Source organism: Rhyacophila brunnea, unplaced genomic scaffold, assembly GCF_057557595.1.
Source record: "Rhyacophila brunnea isolate RB1 unplaced genomic scaffold, BYU_Rbru_1.0 scaffold_3, whole genome shotgun sequence".
Taxonomy (NCBI): domain Eukaryota; kingdom Metazoa; phylum Arthropoda; class Insecta; order Trichoptera; family Rhyacophilidae; genus Rhyacophila; species Rhyacophila brunnea.
In genome coordinates this window covers 3,491,548-3,514,725 of record NW_028232965.1, presented here as the reverse complement: position 1 = coordinate 3,514,725, position 23,178 = coordinate 3,491,548, and the positions used below count along the sequence as shown (strand labels likewise).

The 23,178-nt window shown below is 32.0% G+C and overlaps 1 protein-coding gene across 1 annotated transcript; it reads right to left on the bottom strand.

Annotated features, from left to right (window-relative positions):
• Nucleotides 1-881: 881 nt before the first annotated feature.
• On the bottom strand, nt 882-23,178 carry NaPi-T (Na[+]-dependent inorganic phosphate cotransporter). The gene is made up of 12 exons (XM_085952703.1): nt 22,953-23,178; nt 21,569-21,672; nt 11,410-11,642; nt 9,319-9,552; nt 9,108-9,192; nt 7,548-7,768; nt 6,292-6,438; nt 4,667-4,799; nt 3,998-4,153; nt 3,822-3,907; nt 1,843-1,971; nt 882-1,159 (listed from the first exon to the last, which is right to left on the bottom strand). The coding sequence occupies exons 2-12, from the start codon at nt 21,660-21,662 to the stop codon at nt 1,022-1,024; spliced, it is 1,656 nt and encodes a 551-aa protein (XP_085808829.1). The 5' UTR covers nt 21,663-21,672; nt 22,953-23,178; the 3' UTR covers nt 882-1,021.

The following is a 23,178-nucleotide window of genomic DNA, read 5'->3' as shown; positions in this document are numbered from 1 at the left end:
TTGAATTTTATCTGTTGCTCAAAGTTCGCTCTTGAAGCTGTAAATCAAATAAACCTTCACTAATAGTGTGTTAACTCACAGTAATTGATTGTGAATCTATGTAAATCAAGAATTCTATCCAATACTGATGAGAGTGACAGTTACATAGATACTTGTATTCATCAACTGTTGATTAATATTTCCATATATTATTTATATATATTGATAGTTAGTACGATAACAAGTTTTTCTATCGAGTAGGTACCTACACATATTTTGTTAAAAGGGAGTTTTAAATTATTCCAGTCTATTGATACCCCACTTGTACACACTCCCAGAATAATAATTCTCAATCTGATGAATTTTGTCAATATTATTGATATTTTACTGTTTAGTGTAAATAAGAAAGTATGTAATATAATATGGTATTGTGCATTTATATACAGTAATTTCATATACCCACTTTTTAATAATATTTAGTTTAATGATAAGCGTTTTAAAAAAACTGAAACCCTTTTATTTACAATCAATGCAATTTCAAAATGAAAAGAATGTTTTCAACAAATTCATCATGAAACATCTATTTCCATTTTATTTACACAATTTTGTATTTCAATATTAATTTTTCTAAATCATAACCAACGAATTTAACATTTCAATTAAATAAATTAATAAAAATTATACTTGCGTATTATGTATCAAATAATTATGTACAAAAATATTTACCAGAAAATAACATTTTTTTTAATCTCTTATGTAATATCCGTAAAATAATTATAATCCTGTTATTGTAATTATAGTATAATAAATTAAATAGTGCTTAATAATTATTATATACAGTTATTATTGTAAATATATGATTAACATTTGGTTTCACCCGAGAGGTAAAGTGTAAAAAATATATATATTATTAAAAAATAATACAATAATGTCAACTCCTATTGATAAAAGAATATTTTTGTTATTGAAATGGTTTACATTGGATCATTTTTCCAGCTTCATTATCTTCTTTAGTCCTATTGGCACTACATTGAAGGCACTATTATATTTTATGCAGAACAGCGTTATTTAAATTTGTCGTGTATATAGGTGCGTCGCTGTCTTCATTATCGTTTGAGATATTTTTCTTTGAATCCTCTTTCAAGAATGTTTCCATTTCTTGAATGACGTTACCATTTTCCTTGAAAGAAACGACACATTTCGGTTAGAAAAGCTATTAGTTGTTTATGAATTAGAATGAAAAAATCCCCAAACTGAATTTGAATACTAAGAGCACAGATAACGTACGTTGAGTTGTAAAATTAAGAGGTGTCGGGCAAAATTAAATACCGAAAATTTTAAAAATTATTATCTTTTTCAATTATTGCTTTTATTGTAATAAAAATGTTTTCAATTGAAAAACTATAATAATTTCTATTAAGTATGTATTCAAACCAATATAGATCGATTATATTGGTAAGAATTCAATAACATGTATAACTATCCTCCCACGATTGCTTGTCACTAACTAAATGTTCTTTAAAACTGTAAAACCGACAATCGTAGATGCATGGCAGAATAGATAAGATTAACAAACAATAAAATTTATTTTGTCAGTGAACATGCCTAGCTTTCCAAATATTTTATTTATGAATTGAATGTGTGATAATACCTACCTTATAATATGCATTTTTCCTTACTGTCAATTATAACTGTATGATTTTTAAATTTGGAGTCACGATGTTAAAATTTCTAAAGCTGTTTTTTTTTAATTTTGCAAAAATCTGTCAATGAAGAAATTTTCTTTAAAATAAAATGACTATTTTTCATGAAACATTTCAGGCCTACTCATTGTGAAATAAGATAAACTGATATTCTTTTTACCTCATGCTGTTGAACCACGTTGTTCCATGACGCTAAGTTTGAATCGCCGAACATAACATAAATAATTCCAGTGGAAAGAAGCCAAGCAGCAGAAATTAAGTAGACCTTTTGCCATTGTTCAACAGTTTGCTAAAAAAAAATATCACTATAATAATATCAACAATTGAAACATCATATTATCTATAAGGCATTCTGACATGACAATGTCAATATTATTAAATATTTTAATAACTAATGATCGACAGAATCTCCAATATTGATACTGTCGACCGAGGGTACTCAATAGAATTTGAATTCTTACTGTTGGAAGTTTTGTACATATGAATCATTTTTAGCGACCCAGGTTTTGCCTTGTTATGGATAAACCTACATTTATAAACAATAACTAATTTGAATTTGTGTCAGTCATATATTTACCATAGGTAGATCATATACATGGTGCATGAAGATACCAAAAAATGAGACCCGGGTCGCAAAAAAAGATTCATATTATGGAATAATAGTACCAAAGTTAATTCAATAAGAAATTAATTTTAAATATACAACAATAATTATTGAACAACTGCATAAAAAGGGAACTTCGTAAAATTCTTTATCATGTCAGCAAAAATCATTTCGATCTGATGCCTGCGCTAAAGATCGAAATATAAACATCCCTGGAACACCTTGGTTATATTAATTAAAATATTTAGACTCATTTTTCTCAAACCACTTACACCCCTGATGCCCAGAATGATTCTTAAATAATTAAAGCTATACTTTTAACTTGTATAATAACTACCAGCCAAAAGCTAGTACCTAATTAAAATTAAATATATAAGACATACCAACTTCGTAAATACAAATAAACCTTGTCATTATTGTATAGAAAACAAAAGGATGCAAATATACAATAACCCTTATTTATTGCTACTAAACTATGACTATATAATTACAAGATAAAAAGAACTTTATATATACAACGTTTTTAAATTTTCTGTTGAATCATATAAACTTGACTTGACTATCAAAAAAATTTGTACTTGATAGAAATACTGAATAAACATAGAATACTGAAATGTCATTTTGACATTTCATATTGATTTCCATAGTAACGCACGTATATATTAATAATTTAGTTGCTAGGACCCCAGATCCCTAGCAACCAATAATAGTTTTACTTTTTACGGATTTCTCCCGAAATAACTTTTCATACAAAACAGAATTAACTGAAAATGAATTCAATTCTACTTAAAGATGGCTAAAAGTATTAAAAGAATTCATTGTCATCTGTGCTAGGTCTAGCTAGTCGGGAAGTTAGTTAAAAATCGATTGCAAGATTTGTACTGGATAAACAACCACCGGACAAACAAAAATACGACCTAATAAAAACGTAAAATGGGACCATTTCATACTTTAATCAAGAGTTAATTTATCTCATTGAATGATTATTATGAGGAAATTCGTGTTAACATAAAATTTATTGAACATACATAACTTAAAAACACCTCCAATATATGCCGACTAGAAAAAATCTTATTTGGAAAAAAAAATACGATGCTGGGTTTGAACCCGTATGAATATATCTCGTAACTGTGCGTTAACCAATTATGCTACGAGCCTCCTATCTAATTGCGACAATTTAAACTAGTAAGTCATACATGAAATGCTTATCAAATTGCGTTATTATTGACTATCGGTTTCTGTGTATTCAAGGAATATTAATTACTAACCGCCGGCTCTCGCCAAATATTTTAGTTATAATGTCTACTTGAACTTGCTAACAATTTTTAATAAACCATTTCTTTTATTCAACGGATAATTCACAAGATTTTGAGTATGTAACATTCCATATATTGAACATACATAACATATCGGAGGTGTTTTCAAGTGATGTATGTTCAATATATGGAATGTTACATTCTCAAAATCTTGTGAATTATCCGTTGAATAAAAGAAATGGTTTATGAAATTTATATCGGTTTATAAATTCCACTTACGTTATTAAGAGTCAGCCATCCGACTATTGCGGGAGAAATGAATCCTGGTAAGCTCGTTATCATGCCGCTAAAGCCCATAGCCACACCTTTGGAAATTATTACAAACCATATAATATATTTTCAACTAGACACTGATAAAATCATTAAAAAAAATATTGATTTTGCAAAGTTCTTACTTGCATAGTTGGGCGTGATATCAATAAAAGAGGCAAGTGGTCCCGTTGATACAGCGCCATTACTCGCTGTGGCGGCCATTATCAGAATAACCGCTGCAATTTTATCACAGTCTACATACGCCAATGCCAACGTGCACAAGCCTTGGACAATACAACCTTTAAATTCAAAAGAAATCTGTGTTAGCTGTTACATATTAGATTGGGAACATTTTATTACTCTTCATATATTATGATCTGATAAGAAGAACTTCTATTATAAGCATCGATGATGAAAGTTAAATACAAAAGTAAATTCATCACTTTGGCCTTTTAGTATTAGTTTGAGCTATTCATGGAAGTTTTAATAACACAGGCATCTTGTATAAATCGGATAACTAATTGTATTTAATATTCATCGAGGTTATTTTTTTGTTGTGACTCCCTCACTTTATTATTATGTAATAAATGTATTCCGTTGCATACCTATAAAATGATTTATAATGCTATACTTCTTTAAAGTTGGCTACAGACATAACCACATGCTTGGATGGTATAATTACAATTTTTTGTCTAAATATATCAAGTAGTATGAACGTCGTCATCGAAAACCACAATGTAAAACATGGAACTAGTTCAGACTCAAGCAACATGAAACATGATAATATTAAATAAATATAATAGTTAACTTACAAACTACGGTGGCCATTTTCCGTACATTTGTTCTAGATAATTTGTTAGTCCGCAGAAGAAAATCTCCCAACTGAGAGAATGCAGACGCAAACACCATCCGTAAAAGATGTGGGATCCCTGACAGTATGCCAGTCTGAAAAAATACAAATAAAAGTAAAAAAAGTAAAGTAATGTTGAAAATGCCTGCACTCTTATCACTTAAATACGGAATCTTGAATATTATAATCCCTGCAGATCTATTACAATCTAAGTACATACGAAATACCTTAAAAACTTTTCTTTTTTTTATGGATCCAAGATAACCATCCATCATGTTACATATTTAAAATGGACAAGGGTTATCTAAATTGCGAGGTAACCTTCCATTAAACAGAAATGTTCAGTATTACAGTAAATGTTGACCTGAGCAGTACTTCATATTGTGGCCAACAGTGTTGCTAACCGTACTATAATTAATTATAGTATTTGTACCATAATAATTTTGGTCTCCGTACTATGTATGATATAAAAAAGGTTTAGTACACCCAAAATACTATAAAAAGTTAATTTTTCTTAAAGATTTCATTACATGATAAGTAACAATTTTATTATTGTTAACAGCCATAATATTATTTAAAAATATATGTATAGAAATGGTGTTGCCATCTAGCAATGTCACATTTGTTTATATAGCAATACATTGGACCGACAATAGTGAAATAAGCTTAAGGAGGTTTTCATCCAGCAGTGGATTTATTTAGGCTGATGATGACAATGATACAAATATAATATTATATCACCAGTTGTTAAATGGCCTTTAAATATTTTTAGGTTATTAAATTTTAATATCTTTCATTGGTTCCATACACGTGCATGGATTTACTGCTGGCAGTTCGTATTATCGCGGCCATAACAACAAAATGCACATTTAAACACGTATTATTGCATGGAAGATTGCATGCATTTATCAAAAAGGTTCAGAAGCGTTCACGCAATAATTGGTACTTGCATGGCGGTGCATATCGTCGTTGAAACTAGAAAATTGTGTAACTCCAAAAACACTACTTTACAGGAGAGACAAAAAACATTATGGTTTCCTATACAAATGTATGGTTTTGGAGTGAAATCATCCATGATTTAACAATGATACAATTTTTCTGGAATTACAAAATTTGCAATACAGATAGATATTATCAACGGCCACTAGATGGCATTCAAAGTCAATTTTCGATCAAAACGGAGTTACACAATTTTCTAGTTTCAACGACGATATGCGCAGTAGAACGATAGTGGCGGACCTGCCGGAAGAAATACAAATTTCACCACACAGAATATTTTGACATCTACCGATTATTTATGAACTTGTCTGAATCTGTCAAATAGCACCAATACGACGACAACGTCGCATCTCGCTTACGCTTGAAGAATAATATTGGAGAGACAGTCAGCACTTTTATGTGTAAACGGTTATTATCGTGATCGTTTAAAATACACACTTGGTGCAAGTAAATCCATACACGTGTACAGGCGCTATTAGTACCTAAACAGGCACAAGGGTTCTAGGTATATTGACAATTGATATTTACTGCTGAAGGAATTATTATTTCTCTAAATAAACTAATCACAATACGAGATGTCCAGCTTACCGATCGAATATCCCACCCATGTATGTGTTTCAGATATGTAGGGGCTTGTGTCATCAGGGTGAATAGGCCCCATATTCCACCCCATTGTGCAAGTGTTGTCATCCAAAGGGAGCGTGACCGCATTATTGCGCCCCATGGAGGTTTCACCTGCAATATATAATTATCTACAATTAATTGATTTACAATTCAGTAGTCTACTATTATTCTTTACATTATATTCCCAGACAAAACATAATATGACCACTATTTTACTCATAATTTTCCATATAAAATAAAAATAGACTTTTAGCTTAATTCGCATAGCTCTGATACATACATTGTTTTTGCCATTTCGTAAGGCAATCGGTCTTAGAAATTACCTATGTAGCCAATGAGGTGTCGGTCCATTAGAATGGAGCGGTTTACAGCCAATGATGACATTTATATCACTAAAATGCATGTGAGTAAAAACTGTACGTGGACTGTACATGATTTTTGCATTTAAATGCATCTCCAAGAGCGCAGCAAAAAAAATTAAACTTCATTGATGTTACTCATATTTTAAATGGTAAACTGCCATTTTTTTTTTGACCTTGTCCGATCCTAATAAGATCATACATTACCAACATCTAACGTCACCCGAGAACTTTCGGTGAGTTGAAATTCCAACAGTTTTACAAAAACACGGGAATGGGGGTCGCTGGTAGTTTGAACCTGGCACAAATCTGGCAGGTCGAAAACTGTCCGTCTATGGGCGCAGCAGATTATCTACCAAAGATAACTGTATGGCCGCCATTACGTATTAACTGGCATGTTCAACATGTTACGAAAACTGTACGTATATGGCCAGCTTATGGGCCTCAACAGAGTGAAGGTTTGTATTAACAGATTTTATTTTTACGAGAAATGGATGTCGGCCACTTACTCAACCTATTATGTCCATACTCTGACTCATACATAAATTGAAAAACAATATGTGTACTTGCCAGACCCAGGATTTGAACTTGGGACCCACGACGCTATAGGCCGACGCTTAAGCCGCACAGCCATCGTGGGTGCCATTAGTTGTTTTATAATAATGCTTTCAATGGAATAATTGTGATTCTCTATGTGAGGTAGTGTCCTGGCATAAGTCAATACGTTATGTGCACACATGACAAGTGAATTTACTTATCAATCGTGCTTAAACATACTAAGAGTGAAATAATGTCATGATTGTACTTCTTTATAATTCAGTAGGCAGCTATTTGATATTCATCAAAAGTGCAATTTCTCGCCTTGTGCTGTGATATGGCTTTTCCGATTGAATTGATGATGTAATCCCGTTCTTCAATACTGATCCTGGGATGCTCTCCTGGCGAGTCGTAGACCAGCATCCACCACAAAACGAACCACACCGTCCCAATGGCACCACTCAAATAGAAGACTAGAGGCCACCCAGCCCAGTGAATGATGTACCCGCACAAAGGGAAGGTAAGTGCCGCCCCTACGGAGCTTCCTGGAAAGGATAACTATTTTATTTCTCATTTCATAAATTTTTTTCATTCATACAAGATTTGTGTTTTGTAAAAGAACCATTTACTTCATTAAAACAGCCATTTCACGTCTGTGGCTATAGATTGACAGATTTTTTCTCTTTCCAAAAGTTTTTTGGTCAGGCTTATATGGAACTTTTATTGACAAAACAAAAATCACAAAAAAGATGCAGTAAAGCATTTTTATGGTGAATAGACAATAAGAATACGACCCAGTGGCTCCTCCTATGTTAGGCGCGTGGACACAAACTTTTAAGGAAGCGCATGTAAAATTGATTGACACCCATGATTGACACATTATTCAATGGAATGAAATTTTGAGATATAAATTGGTACACTTTTTTTATTAAGTATACATATTTGTATTTCCAGTGACATCCCGTGGGGGTAGGCAGATTGAGCGTCGCTTGTGGGCGGCAGTTTCTCGAAGGGCGGCAAATCGATGAGAATCATTGGGTATATATTATAAAAATAGCTACCTAAACATAGTACCTAATAATAACAGTATTTTTTGTCGGTTCGCGATGTCTAGTGTACTTCCGTTGTCCTTGGACGTCACGTCCTTGATGAGCAGCGATAACACGTGCAGATTTACGAATTATATTTGAATTATGGGTAGGTACATACTTACCTAATTTAAAATTTATCCAAATATTTTTGCACTATATCACTCGCGAGTTTCGGAAGTTGTCGGGTGTATTTTTAAACGTATCTGAAACTGTGGACTCTCAATATTGTCTATTGAAGCAGAGATGGCATTTAAATTAGATTTAGTGCTATATATTTTGTTAGTAATGTATCCATACAACACATTTCTTAGATATTGGAGTCACGAAAGGATGATAAAAAAATGGGGCGGCATTTTGGCGCTGCCTAGGGGCGGCATTTTGTCTCGGGACGTCACTGTGTATTTCTAAATATATTACATTTTGTAAAATCATATTATTATATAGTATAAATGACTCCCTCTAGAAAGATTTCGTATATCTCAATTCCGGCTTTTTTCATGTCTGCGTATATTGCTGTACAAAAACTTTTTACAGTAAACATCCGACAGTTTATTTTTGAGAATACAAAATGCAATATAAAATTAAAGGGATCATTGAACAAACATACTACATACAAGAATTTCCTAAATACAGGGAATAAGATGAAAAGTGATCATAGGGGTTTTTCTTAAACTTATGTTTTTTTCTCACTGAACGTATAAGAAAAAAAACGTAAAATAATAAAATCTAATTAATATTAAAACTTTCACAAATAGGTAATTAATTTTTCTTTAAGTAAATAAAAAATAATTACCTAGATAAGCTGTTACGAATTTACTTCTTTCGTTTGGCGGAATCCATCTCGCTGTCAAACTATGCATAGCGGGCCAAGTGAATCCCTAAAACAGAATTTAAAAACTCCATTATAAAATATTTTTTTATAATATATTATAACACACAGGAAGTAAAAACTAGAATGTATTGTCGTAGTGTATAAGAATCGTTGGGTAAATTATTATACCTACACTGAACATCCCTTGCAGGCACCTTACGAAAATGACCGCCGAGTAGTGGATGTGAGACGCGACGGGGATGAAAAAGCAACAGAGTGTGGCAGCAAAATTAGTCACCCCGAAGACTGTCTTGGTGCCGTACTTGTGCGCTAGTAGACCTCCGGGAAGCTGCATCAGCCAGTTTAGCCAGAAGAATGCTCCCAGAATCAGGTTCTGCTGATTTTCATCCCAAGAAAACCTTGCCATCTGAAAATATCAATATCACTTGACCATGCAGTTCCAATCCTAGCCGAGTTGTTCAAAAATTTTAAGTAATAATGATGAATTTAGTTATATATATGTTTTTTCTGAGGATACGGATACCTACCTCAACTCTTTTAATGTATTTTTATAATTAATTTATTTAAAGTTATAAAACAGGTTTCTTTGTTAACACAACAAAACACAGTAAATATAGAGAAATTTGAAAAATCTTTATAGCTATTTCGGTTTTCACGCCATAATCAACAGCGATATTACTGTAACAATTTATTTTAGAAAGAGATGATAATATCTTCCATTACAGTGTAAATCTTGTGGTTTCTCGACTTTTTCGATTCGAAAATAATGGAATATTTGATTCTCGAGAATCTCGAAAATTCTCAGTACTTTTTATGAATACAGGGAAATATTTGATATCAATATCAAGAATTCTCGACCTCAACTTGACTTGTTAAAATTTCGGCATAGAGTAATTGAATGGGAATTAGATAATATTTAATAGAATAAGTCGGTATACATGCACATAAATCCTGACATTCATTATTGCATTATAAATTAAATTTTAATCAATATTATTAAGGTACATAGAACCACTTAAAATGATTTTAAGAATAAACTACAGCCTTAGACTATGTATACCGTAGACCCTCTACGTTTCGCCGTAGAGGGTTTACGGTTTCCGCTAGACTCATGATTTTGATAATATGTAGGCTTCTTTTTCTGACGTCTATTTTTACGGGCGACAACAACTGTTTTTTTTATATTATTTTTCCCGAAAATTGTAAATAGAACATTCTTTATTGAATTACAATAATGGTAACCATTTTATTAATGGTTTTGAAAACAAAAATATGGATAGCATAGTCATTATGAAATATTTGGAAGGATGGTACTCGGATCGGTATTTTAGTAGTTGTAGACGTCGTTCAGCAAGCTAAAAACGTATGTTCGAGTCCAACTCGGACTAAGATTTTTTCTAGATTTTTCTTATGTCTATGTTTTTGACTTTCTTTATTTTTTGTATTATTTCCAAACACGATACTAGATCCACGGCTTTAGACCCGGGCCCTTTAAAAAGAGCTTCACCGTGAATTAATATTATAGTAAGATTTTGCCAAATACTGCAATATTATATTTCAAAACAACTTCACCTAATCAAGATGACATTTTTATCATGAAAATAATTCATATTTTTTCAAAATTTAATTTCTTAGCTTTTTCGCTATTAATTATTTAACAGAATATACAATATTTGCAAAATATTTGCCGATTTTATTCGCCTAAAGATTGATAATTATCTACTGAATATTTCATTTTAAATTTACCCATTTTCCAAGGTAGTCGTCATTAATAAATATATTAATAAGATTAGGAAGATAATTATGTATTATTGACTTGTCCTAAGAATTATATTATGATTCTGCTACATGCGGGCTCCTCATTTAAAAACAATATTACATTTATTTTAATTTCATTGTTATTTTTTATTGCGACGTCCGAAGTAGGTACCTACAGCGCTCGATTTAGCCCAAACAGTCCGATCGCCCTAAAACCGGGCCTTCGTACAATAAAATTGTGGTTGTATATAGTTAGTACTGGGATATATTATCTAATGATATTGAGGGTTATATTCTTGCTAAATTTCGGCTTATTACCTCGGACAAATGCGCTAAATCTAGTTAGCTAGTCTAAAAGCTTTACACGACCCAAATTTGATTCGTAATACTTCATTTTGTTTCGAGGTTTTAAAACATGATTGATCCGTAGCTGATATAGTATAATAAAAGGCAAGCCGTAGAGTTTACTGTAACACAAACGGTTACTCTTCTTCTTTATACTGACCTCTACACCATCATCACTCAGTGATGTGACTGGCATTCCTCCACCACTGTCGTCTTCGGTGGAGTTGTTAATGGAGGAGCAGGCCGCCGGTCGAGTGGGAGTCCCCGCGCGCGCCTTCACCATGGCCACAATGGCGATGTTGAGGTTGATTCTAATCATGTAGTTGACCGCGAAGCCGCAGAACACCAGACACCATAGCACCGAGCGCGCCGACACACCACTCGACATTGAAACTGCCCACACAAAAATAATACATACGGCTACATTTCGTATTTCAGTTTATATTTAATTTTCTTTATTCAGAAAATCAGAATAAAGTAGAAAACATGAAATACACAAAAATATTTAATTACGAGTACTAATATAATAAAGTAATATGAAGATACTGGAGATCGACAACTATAACTTGATGTGTGGCAGGTGGGAGGTCTAATAACGCGCAATACACCGACAGTATTCATATCGCGAGACTAGAACTAGAACTAAGGCCACGGCTCAAATTAAAGTTGTCGGTCTCTAATACACCAAAGATGTTGAATCTTCCTCCAGGTGGAACTTTTTGTGGTTCCTTATAAAAGTCGCTGAAGGCAATTTCAGTTTGTCGTAAGCTCTATATTGTTTTGTGGAAGAAACAAATAAGATAATCCTGATAGTTTATATGAAAATCGGTAGTCACTTTGAAACGTTTGGGCTCTATCTCTATTTAATACACACCTCGGTAACATACGAATACATGTATCGAAAAAGTTGATATTTATAGGCGTGTTGGTAATATGCCTATTCCCTGAATAATTGACTAATTGCTTCTTAGCACATAAAAAATCCTAAAATATCTTTAAAATCAATCCAATTCATACATATTATGTGGTGTATTGTGTCGCTGAAAAAGTTTAAAACTGGAATTTCAACTTCTATTCGTCTGGCAGAAAGTACCACAATTTAAAAAATATTCATATTTTTCACAATCCGAGTGGATACATCACTGTTATTATCTATACACAATCAATCAAAGAGTAGGTACTATAACTGAGCCACGATAACTATTGTATTTTAAATACAAGTATACCATAATAATTATGCAATGTTTTTGCAAGGGGCCTCGGCCTCCACGAAGCAAAAACCGTCACTGAAAGGAAGGCACCATAGTCAAAAATCTTCAAAATGAAAAATCATTTTTGGGAATACATATTATTAGTGTATTGTAGAATTTATTAAATTATAGGTTAAAAAATGCCAACTTAAGCTACTCTAGAGAAGGTCTTGTATACCTATTTGCTAATTGATATTATCAAAGAATATTTAAGCAAAATTTGTTAATATCCCATGGGTATTGCAAAACGCTCTCATTGATTTTTCTTATGTAATGGGCAATTTTTACGACCATCTTTCATGAAATATAAAGTGTATGTAAAAGATTTTCTTAAAAATATGTTAACTTCCTTAGAAATGTATTTTACAACAATTGTATTTACTACAAAATAATAATACATACTTACTTTTTTATTGGTTTGGATTTTTATAATTACCGTATAAAATGTGCTTCTAAATAATATTTTAATAAAAATATATTTAAAAAATATCCACAATGCAAAGAGATGAAAATCACAAAATACTGCTTTTATGAGGTACAGGTGATGAAGTTGATTTACTTTGATATACTAATGAAAACTGTTAAATTAATATTTTCAAAAGTAAACACAACCATTCTCACTTGTAATGAATAAACACGCATAAAACAATTTGTGGAAACCACTGGTTCTCTATCTAATGATTTGACGTAGGAAATACTTACTTATTTAAAAACAAAGCTTATGTTAACATGTTACTATTACAATAATACACATATTATAACCTTGCTACCATCCTCATATATTCTTAACCTTTGTGTCGCTTGGCATATTGAGTGGGTCGCGAAAATCAAGAATAACCAAATTCTTGAGATAAATAGCGTACGATACATTAAAAAAATATTTACAAACATAAATTTGGAAGGAAGAGATAAAATACTGATGATTTGTATTCTGTGCGGAATCTTTTAGTTCGGCGGAAAAATTAATCGTATTGAAGATTTTTCAAAGAAAAGCTAAAAAAACCTCTCGACGTTGAATAAACATATTCTTGGTTCGCGTAGGTAACAAAAACAATTACCTTAATCTTGGTCGCAGCTCAATGATATTAGGAAACCCTGTTGTAGATTACTAGAAACACATTTTATATTCGGATTTTTATAGTCGTAGATAAAGTCACAACTACTGTTCAAATCTACCGAGGTGTTTCTACAGTGGAACCTCGATTATTCGAATTTATTTTTGATCATTAGTTTCGTATGATTATAAAAAGCTACAAATTATATTAAAATAATTACAAGATAAAAAGAACTTTTTATATACTTACAACGTTTTTAAATTTTCTGTTGAATTATTATGCTCAATATGCTCAAACTTGTACTTGATATGAAGTAAATAAAAAACAAACAAACAAATATAGAATACTGAAATGTCATTTTGATTTATATAGTAACGCACGTATATATTATTAATTTAGTTGGTAGGACCATCCACTAAGCAACCAATAATAGTGGATTGGATTACGGATTTCTTCCGAAATAACTTTTCATACAAAACAGAATTAGCTGAAAATGAATTCAATTCTGCTTAAAGATGGCTAAAAGTATTAAAATAATGCATTGGCATCGTGTTCTGATATATTCTAAAAGTTTCAAATGTCTAGCTAGTCGGGAAGTTAGTTAAAAATCGATTGCAAGATTTGTACCGGACAAATAAGAATACGAGCTAATAAAAACGTTGTAATAAATATTGTTTTTTTTTTTTGTTCCGTTAGGATTTTATTATTTTTTTGATTATCCGAATTAATTAAGGAATCTCTAATTAGTTTAGTAAGATAATATAGATTCTACTGTCCGTAATCTACGTGTACCTAAGACAATATCGTCTACGCATGGATATTCGCACACGACACTGTTCTATTCATAATTAGTGGTTATTTTACATAATATTATGACGTTGGTATCAGTTTAATAATGTTTGAGCCTCGCTGAAGTGACAGAATAAAAATATCGTCCACTAAACTATAACCCCATCTTAGAGCATCCCATTCCAAAAATATGCTTGCTAAAAGCAATTTAAATATTGATACATAAAACACAACGGCAATGGGTAAATAACAGGGAACTCAGCAATAATGCGAACTGAAATACCTAACGGGTGTGGAGAAGCTAGCAACCGATCTTGAGTGTGGAAGAATACGGGATAAACTTAAACACGTATATGGAGCCAGTTTTCAATAATCAGCAACTGTCCGCAATAAAGATATAATATTTTAATGGATTTAAGTTTTGTACTATATAGTGTACAGTGCCTGAAGATGCCGAAAGGCGAAACCCGGGTCGCAAAAAACGACTCAAGTGGAATAGTACAAAACTTAAATCCACTATAATTCAAATTCCATCAATTTCCTTCGGTCGATAGTATTAATATTATAGTGTTGTTGTTTAATTTAATAAAACGCATTTTTTTTGTAGTACCTATTCCACTTTTAATCAATAAATTAGGACCGGTTTCGTCCGCCTCAGAGGGACATTTTCAACTAAATATCTACATTAAAAAAAACAATATTTATCAAAAATCCAAAGCGACAGAAATAATATAACAATAGGTACATAAATTATCCGTCCAATAATACCTTCCCAATAACAAACTAATTTAAAATTAATGAGGTTGGACATTATTATTTCATACTACATCTAACGATATTATAAGAATTTTGAAAAATGATCGTATTTTTATGGTTAATAAATTTTACTAATATGCACAACTGATTTTATTTTGGGTTGGTGGCTACTGATTAATATGAAACCTATTGTTAATATATCATATTAAGATATTTTGACAACTGAATTAAATTACGCTATTACTATCTAAGCTTCATTTCATTATGGCACTGTTTATTTTGGATTACCTGATGCGCATCTGTGTCATATTTTAGTAAATTGTATAGGCATGTTAAAACAGCATTATTTATCGTAGTTACACTTCTGTCAGGGAAACCACTTCTAGAGGCGGCCAAGATCCACACCGGATTGTGGAACCATTTTATAAAAAGTCAATAATTTCGTCGCTATAATAATTATTAGACTATTTCTTGCAGGATGATAGGATTTAAATTAATTACAGCAATTCACGACGTAGTCGCCTATAGAATACTAAAATAGCCAATGAAACGGGTAGTGTGATAATAGGTTTACGTATTAGTACATATTATTATATTGTTTTCTGACTGGAAGTTTTCTTCTGACGCACATATTATATAGGTACTTACAATCTTCCATCTTTAATCGCTACCATTAGATGGTTTAAGGATGCCGTCACGGAAACTAGCTTTAATTTTACTCAGGGATGGCATTTTCCTGGTAGCTTTAGTCCGTATTTATCTAATCTATAAAAATAAATATTTGTTTGTTTGTTTGTTTGTTCGAATTGTATGCACTGCCATACCGTTCATCCGATTGCGATAAAACTTTGTTAACTTATTGCTTGCACTTCCGTGAAGAGTATATCTTATATATAAAAATGAATGTCTGTCTGTCTGTATGCCTGTTTGTCTGTCTGTCTTTCTGTCTGTCCCGTATGCGTTCCTATACCATTCATCCGATTGCGATGAAATTTTGGTAAGTGGTTGTATGCACACTCGCAAAGGTTTCTGAATTAGAAAAATCATCATCACCTTCTTCTTCTTCATCATTCTATTTCCTTTTATTCGTATGGTTCCTATACCATTCACCCGATTGCGACGAAACTTTCGTCAGTTATTGTACACACACCCGCAAAGGTTTCTAAATTAGAAAAACCATCTTCTTCTACTTCTTTTATTCGTATGGTTCCTGTACCAATCATCCGATTGCGATGAAACCTTCGTCAGTTGTTGTGGTAACACCCGCAAAGGTTTCTGAATAAGTACAACCATCTTCTTCTTCTTCTTTATCATTCTATCTTTTTTTATTTGTATGGTCCCTATACCATTCATCCGATTGCGATGAAACTTTCATTAGTGGTTGTGCCAACACCGGCGAAGGTTTCTGAATTAGTACAACCATCTTCTTCTTTTTCTTCATTATATCTTCTTTTATTCGTATGGTTCCTATACCATTCATCCGATTGCAATGAAATCTTCGTCAGTTGTTGTGGTAACACCCGCAAAGGTTTCTGAATAAGTACAACCATCTTCTTCTTTTATTTTATATTCTTCTATTCGTATGCGTTTCTATTCCATTCATCCGATTGCAATAAAACTTTCGTCAATAATTGTGCCAAAACCCGCAAAGGTTTCTGAATTAGAATAACCATCTCCTTCTTCTTCTATTTTATCTTCTTCTATTCGCAATGAAACTTTGGTGAGTTGTCGTGCGCATGCCCACAAAGATTTCTGAATTAGAAAATCATCTTCTTCTTCTATTCGTATGCGTTCCTATAACATTCAACCGATTGCGATGAAACTTTTGTCAGTTGTTGTGAGCACACCTGCGAAGGTTTCTAAATTAGTATTATATAAAATACAATGTTTATTGTTTGTTTGTTCCATGAAATTTTGTTTTTTTTTTACTACATATTAATAACATTAATAACGTTTGCATATTTTGGATTCGATTTTAATTAAGTGGTCTTTTGTTTGACCTTTACTCCTATTAGAATTATTTTCATATTGCCATATTGTATAACACAGATATTTTAATATTAAAAAAATAATTACCTCTTATTATTTATTAAATATCTAAGATAAATATAACCACGAAGCGACCCTGTGCGAAGCCGGGTACTTCAGCTAGTTATATATAAATAAATACTAATTATAAACTTACGCTCCTATCTAATTTGGCAAAAATAATGAGTTGCCTAGAGTCATAGCTCACATTTTCAAAAAATCTGATTTTGAGATAAAAGTATTGACCCCCTCGAATATTTATGAGTGAGTGAGTCGATTTACATTATTTTTTAAATATATTATATATATATATATATATATAATATTTCTAAGGCTGCAGACAGATAGCATACTATGAGAAATAGAGCTAACTGATTGGTTAGAAAGGCCTTGGTGACAGAACTCACATTATTCACTTTGTATATTTAACTCAAGAACGACAAAATTGCAAAATGTGAATTATGGCTCTAGGCTACTCAAATATAGATGTGTCTATCTCAATCTCAAGATAAATAATCTAAAACAATATTCTATCTTGAAGTATTGAAAATTTATTTAATTATTCAATCGTTTACTATCAAGGTTTGTAATGCTAATTTCGGGATTTCAATGCCGGAATCCCCTGATTTAAAAATTTCCATATTCCAGGATTATGTTTTTAAATGACAAAATAGACACATTTTCTCAGTACCTACGTAAATAAGTGTAATTTAACGATATCGGTTACTTATATATAAAATATGTAAACACTAGTAATATCCTAACTTTCACGGACTTATGTAATTATATGTAATTTAATTTAAAATTTAGTGTAAACTAAATCTCTAACAACAACTAATACCTACGAAATATGATTTTTTTGTAGGTGTCATTCTTCTATCTGTAGCTTACTCCCAATTCAGGCCTCAACTCCCTGACTGACGGAGGTCATGTTCATTAAAAAAATACTGGAGACAGTATTTTTTATAAATATAAAACTTCACTGATTTTTGTCTAAACCCGCGATTGAAAATTCTCCGCGGAATTGCAATACATGCTAAAACATGTCTACAAATTTCATTACCTTCATCTATGTTATTTATCATTTTAATAACTATCCTCAGGGCTAGAAATATTATAACATTTCACATTTAAATCATTTGATCTAGTAGGTAGAGATTATACTGTGTTTGATGAAAACATATACGATAATAATGATGTAATCATTATGTAAATAGCACATTCGTATATATGCCTATCATAAATCATGTCTGATATAATAATATAATAATTTTCCATCAGCTCAATATGAACTGAGTCTTAAATTTCGTCTGCACATATTATTTTACTGTGAGTAAACTTGGATGTTAAATTAATTCTTTCCTAGAAACAATTAATATATAAGACAAACTATCGTCTTTCAGAATTTTAAAGACTTTCTGCAATAATATTATTATTCTGAATTCTCCACATTATGTCTTTAGAAAAATACCATATATCTACTCACGACCTAAATCTGTGAATCAGAATGCGAATATGAAGATGTCGTTTCAGTTGGAAAGACAAAACTATGTAAGTCGAAGATAAAAAAAAGACCGAAGAAATAAAAGAAAAACTATAAAGTTTGCATACTTTAGCCACGTCACGGGGCATCCCATGAGATATCAACCTCTGCGTATTATCACAAGGAAAGATTTCCTGTAAACGAGGTCTTGGCTGAAGATGAAAGTCCCGGCTCAAGAATCTCGAAGAATGAGACCATCACTCCACTCCTGTTTAGAGCAGCAATAAACAGGACAAAGATGGCAAAATTCATCGTCTATCTCCGATAACGGATAATGCAAATTTAAATGATTTTACTAGTTTTGATCTCATCTTCTGCGTGTGAACTATTTACTATCGTCGGGTGTGCAGTGCACCAAAACAACTAAAATAAAGGTGGAAAATAATACGACGTCATGACTTATGGTTCCGATGTCCTATGGTGGAGAAGACTAGCTGTTGTACTTAGGCAAAAATAATAATACCAATATATGTATACTGCAGTGATCATTGTGTTATATTAGAGATTAGACAAATAATAGATAGTAACACTAAGTAACGTATGGCAATTTATTATAGGGTATTTCTTCCCTAAAAACCGAAAAAATTAGAAGAAACGGAATATGTCCGGAATATTTTAAATATCTACATATTATCTTTGAATATAAACTTCCGACTCCTCACACAGTGCGGTGCTAGTTATTTTCATACAAATTTTAATTGGAATTACAAACCAATAATATCATATTACTTCTCTCGCTTGCAATTTCATTACTTACGGATGAATTGATAAATCAATTTCCACTATGTGTGTTACATAATTGCATGAGGTAGGTATTTGCTTAGAAAATTCTCGTACGACTGCCTCGTAAATTTTACAGGTAGATATATTATTATCGTAATAGATTTGTGGGTTTCCACCGTGTGTACTTCTTCCTTCTCGCTCATTGTAGAGGCCATTATCAAGAGATCTTATCTTTTATATCTAATCGTCAGCTGAATGCAGAAGTATTCTAACTCACATTTTAAATATTTTGCAGGAGAGTTTTTTGAAACAGCCTACTTCAGTTATTTATTATTTATATAGACAAGTGTATGCACCATTTTTTTCATCAATAATCCTACTAAAATATGATGCATCCATTTATCCATAAAGATAATAAAAAAGTTGTTTCAAAAAACTCTCCTCAAAAATTTCAAACATACGTTATAATAGTTCTGTATTCAGCTGACGTCTTGATAATGGCCTCTGCAACGAGCTCGAAACGTCGAGGAAAGAAGGAAGAAGCACACACGGTGGAAACCCAAAAACCTATTACGATAAAAAAAACAACCGTGAAAGTCTCAAACATTACTATTTAACAAAATATGTTTGCCTATTTGTATCCAAAGATCAGCAAAGTTATACATAAGCATTAAAGTACCTACATCATTTTCTTAGAAAAAAGTGAAAATGCCTCATTTTCTACATGCCATTTGGAAATTATGTTATATTCGATGATCGCCTCGAATTAAGCAAAAAGGATTGTTCAAAATGATTGTAGTGGTAATTACGAAAAAACCTATTCAAAAATATTTTTGTAAGGTCATAGGTAGTTACCCTACCTATATTTATATGTAATGTTTTTATGTTTTTTTATGCTTGGTAATGAAATAGTTTATGTCAACATTTTCAAACGTTTAATGAGTAATCAATCAGCGCTTTATCTATCATCTGAAATAACCTGCAAACATAGTAAAACGAATGAATAATTAATGGGGATTTCCCGTAGAGCCGTCAATAGATTTGTAATTAGCGGAATAAAAATCGATCTTAAATGAAATACTAACCTTGCCAAAGGAAATTAAAATGAAATAATTTGTAAACGCATGTATGTATATATATAGTACCTATACATTATAGTTTCCTACCACAAATAAATAATTATATCTAAAACAAAAAATCTATTATAGCCTTTGTTGGATAGTAATTCCAATTCAGTAGCGAAGGATGGAGGTAGGCTGTTAATATTCGCCATAAATAGTTTTTTTTTACATTTTTTGACCATGTCCAATCATAATAAGATCATAATATGGGCCTCAACAGAGTGGAGGTTTGTATTAACAGATTTTATTTTTACGAGAAATGGATGTCAGCCACTTGCTCAATATATTAGGTCCATACTCTGACTCATACATAAATTGAAAAACAATATGTGTACTTGCCAGACCCATAATTCGTACCTGGGACCCACGACGCTATAGGCCGACGCTTAAGCCGCGCGGCCATCGTGGGTCGTTAAATTACGTCTGTCAATAATCACTTGAGAGGGTGGCGACCTCAGTCTTGGATATCTGGTCCTGCGACATTCCCAGGCGTAAACAACTACTGATACTTCACACACAAACGTAGGGCCTCGTGAAACGCTCAATTAATACCGAGTGTGGTGCGGGACGTGTTGATTTGAGGGTCCATGTTTGTGTTATCCAACAGAATTTATTATTAGATAAACACAGGGACAAACAAAGTCACATTGATTTATTAAAACAAGATCCTACGAATTATTGTAAAATCTATATCAGTTGGCTACACAAATGGCGTTAGGATGGTGTGATTGTCATAAATTATAAATTCAATCAACATAATATCTGTTATCTATAAGACTATGAATACATCCGACTAAGGGACTTACGAACGCACCCTGCTAATATTTCCCGTGTAAATATGTAGATTTTAGCTGTAGTGTAATCGAAAGAAGGATTAAATTCCAATAGAATACGATGGCTCGACTAAAATACGAGATCATTGTCCTGAGCAACAGGCTCCTAATCACCACGATGATTTTCTAAGTGACACCAGAAGAAACATACATATTCAAGCATAATAAACATATTGTAATTTACCATGCACAGTAAGTAAAAATCACGACGTGCAACTTACATTTTCTTCTTGCATCTTCTGGTTTCCTTGAGCCTGATGCTCTGCCTTGTTCTAACATCAGCTCTTCTTCGACTCCATAATCATCCATTCCCATTAGTGCTGATCTATATATTCATTAAAAAATATATGGGTACACTGATATCAGTGGCGAAGTGTTAAGATCAGCCATAAATAGTGCACACTAAACTTAGTCAGTCATACGTATTTGTTTTCATTGAAATAAGTAATACTACAATAATTAATAGATGGTGTTGGTTAGTTTTAAAAATAAATAATAATAAATAATAGTCAAAAAATACTCATCAATCTATAAAATATCTAAAATTATTCAATTAAATCATACATAATTTTGGATATTTTATAGATATTTGTTATATATTATAATTTGGTTTAAGCATGGCTTAATGAATTTAAAAAAAATAACCAACAATATGTGTAATATGCATTCCTAATCCAACGAAAACAGATAAGTATGCATGAAAAACTGTGCACTATTTTGTCGAATCGCCTATAGCACACCAAAACTATTATGGCTTGGTTTAGGCAAGGTTTAATCGATTTTTAAAAACTAACCAACACCATCAGCTGTAAAGTGTAGTCTTAGTTCCATAAAAACAAATACGTATGACTAATAAAGTATAATGTGCACTATTTATGGAGGACCTAAACAACCCACCTCCACCCTTCGCTGCCGACTGATATACCAAATTGATTTCGCACCAAGTAAGAATATGTAATTATAATTTTTGACTAATTGTTCTGTGGATATCTTATTATAGGTAAGTAGGTACACACAACATAGAAGTAGGTACCTAAACACGTTTCGGCTGTTCTGCAGTCCACGTGTGATTTTTAAGTATCAATTCAATCTTTTTTTTAAATCATGCACTGGTGACGCACTTTACTTTTTTCACAGGGAAAAATGTAAAAAGAAACGATAAACTCTACACTCACATTTTGGGAAAGTCTGCCGAACAAAAGTTAAATCGTTGATAATTAATTTATAGTTATCACTGACTCAAAGATATCGAAAGGCGAAACCCGGGTCGCAAATAACGATATGTAATATATTTATATTACAGAAATATATTTATTTGGATAATTGTGAATTTACTATCAATTTCCATCGAGCACTTCCAGTCGATATGTATATTATTGACATTTCTAGGAACATGCTGTTGTTATTACTTAGCATATTTAAAAATGCCGACCTTTGACACTGTTAAAAATAATTGTGTGTGTACCTACCTGAGTATTAATTTACAATGTACTAAAACTACACATTGGTTGGAAAATGCACGATTGAGTTCTTTAAAAATGACGAAATATTAACGCAATGTATATAAGAATTTAATTTAGTATGAGAATGTGTGAATACACCTACCCTTTCGTCGTGTGACATTTCGCGTGAACTGTTTGAATTGGAGCGACCGCGTGCGGAGGAATATTTTTATCAACTGCTCAATTCGTAAATTAAAATCAGCTTCGCCGGACAAAACAAAATCAAGCAATTGTATTTTAAGAAGCAATAAAATAAAGGAAGCATTTCATTTAAATCAAAACTGCATATTATTATGTCTCGTCCCGTCTGTCACTCGGAAAGAAACCTC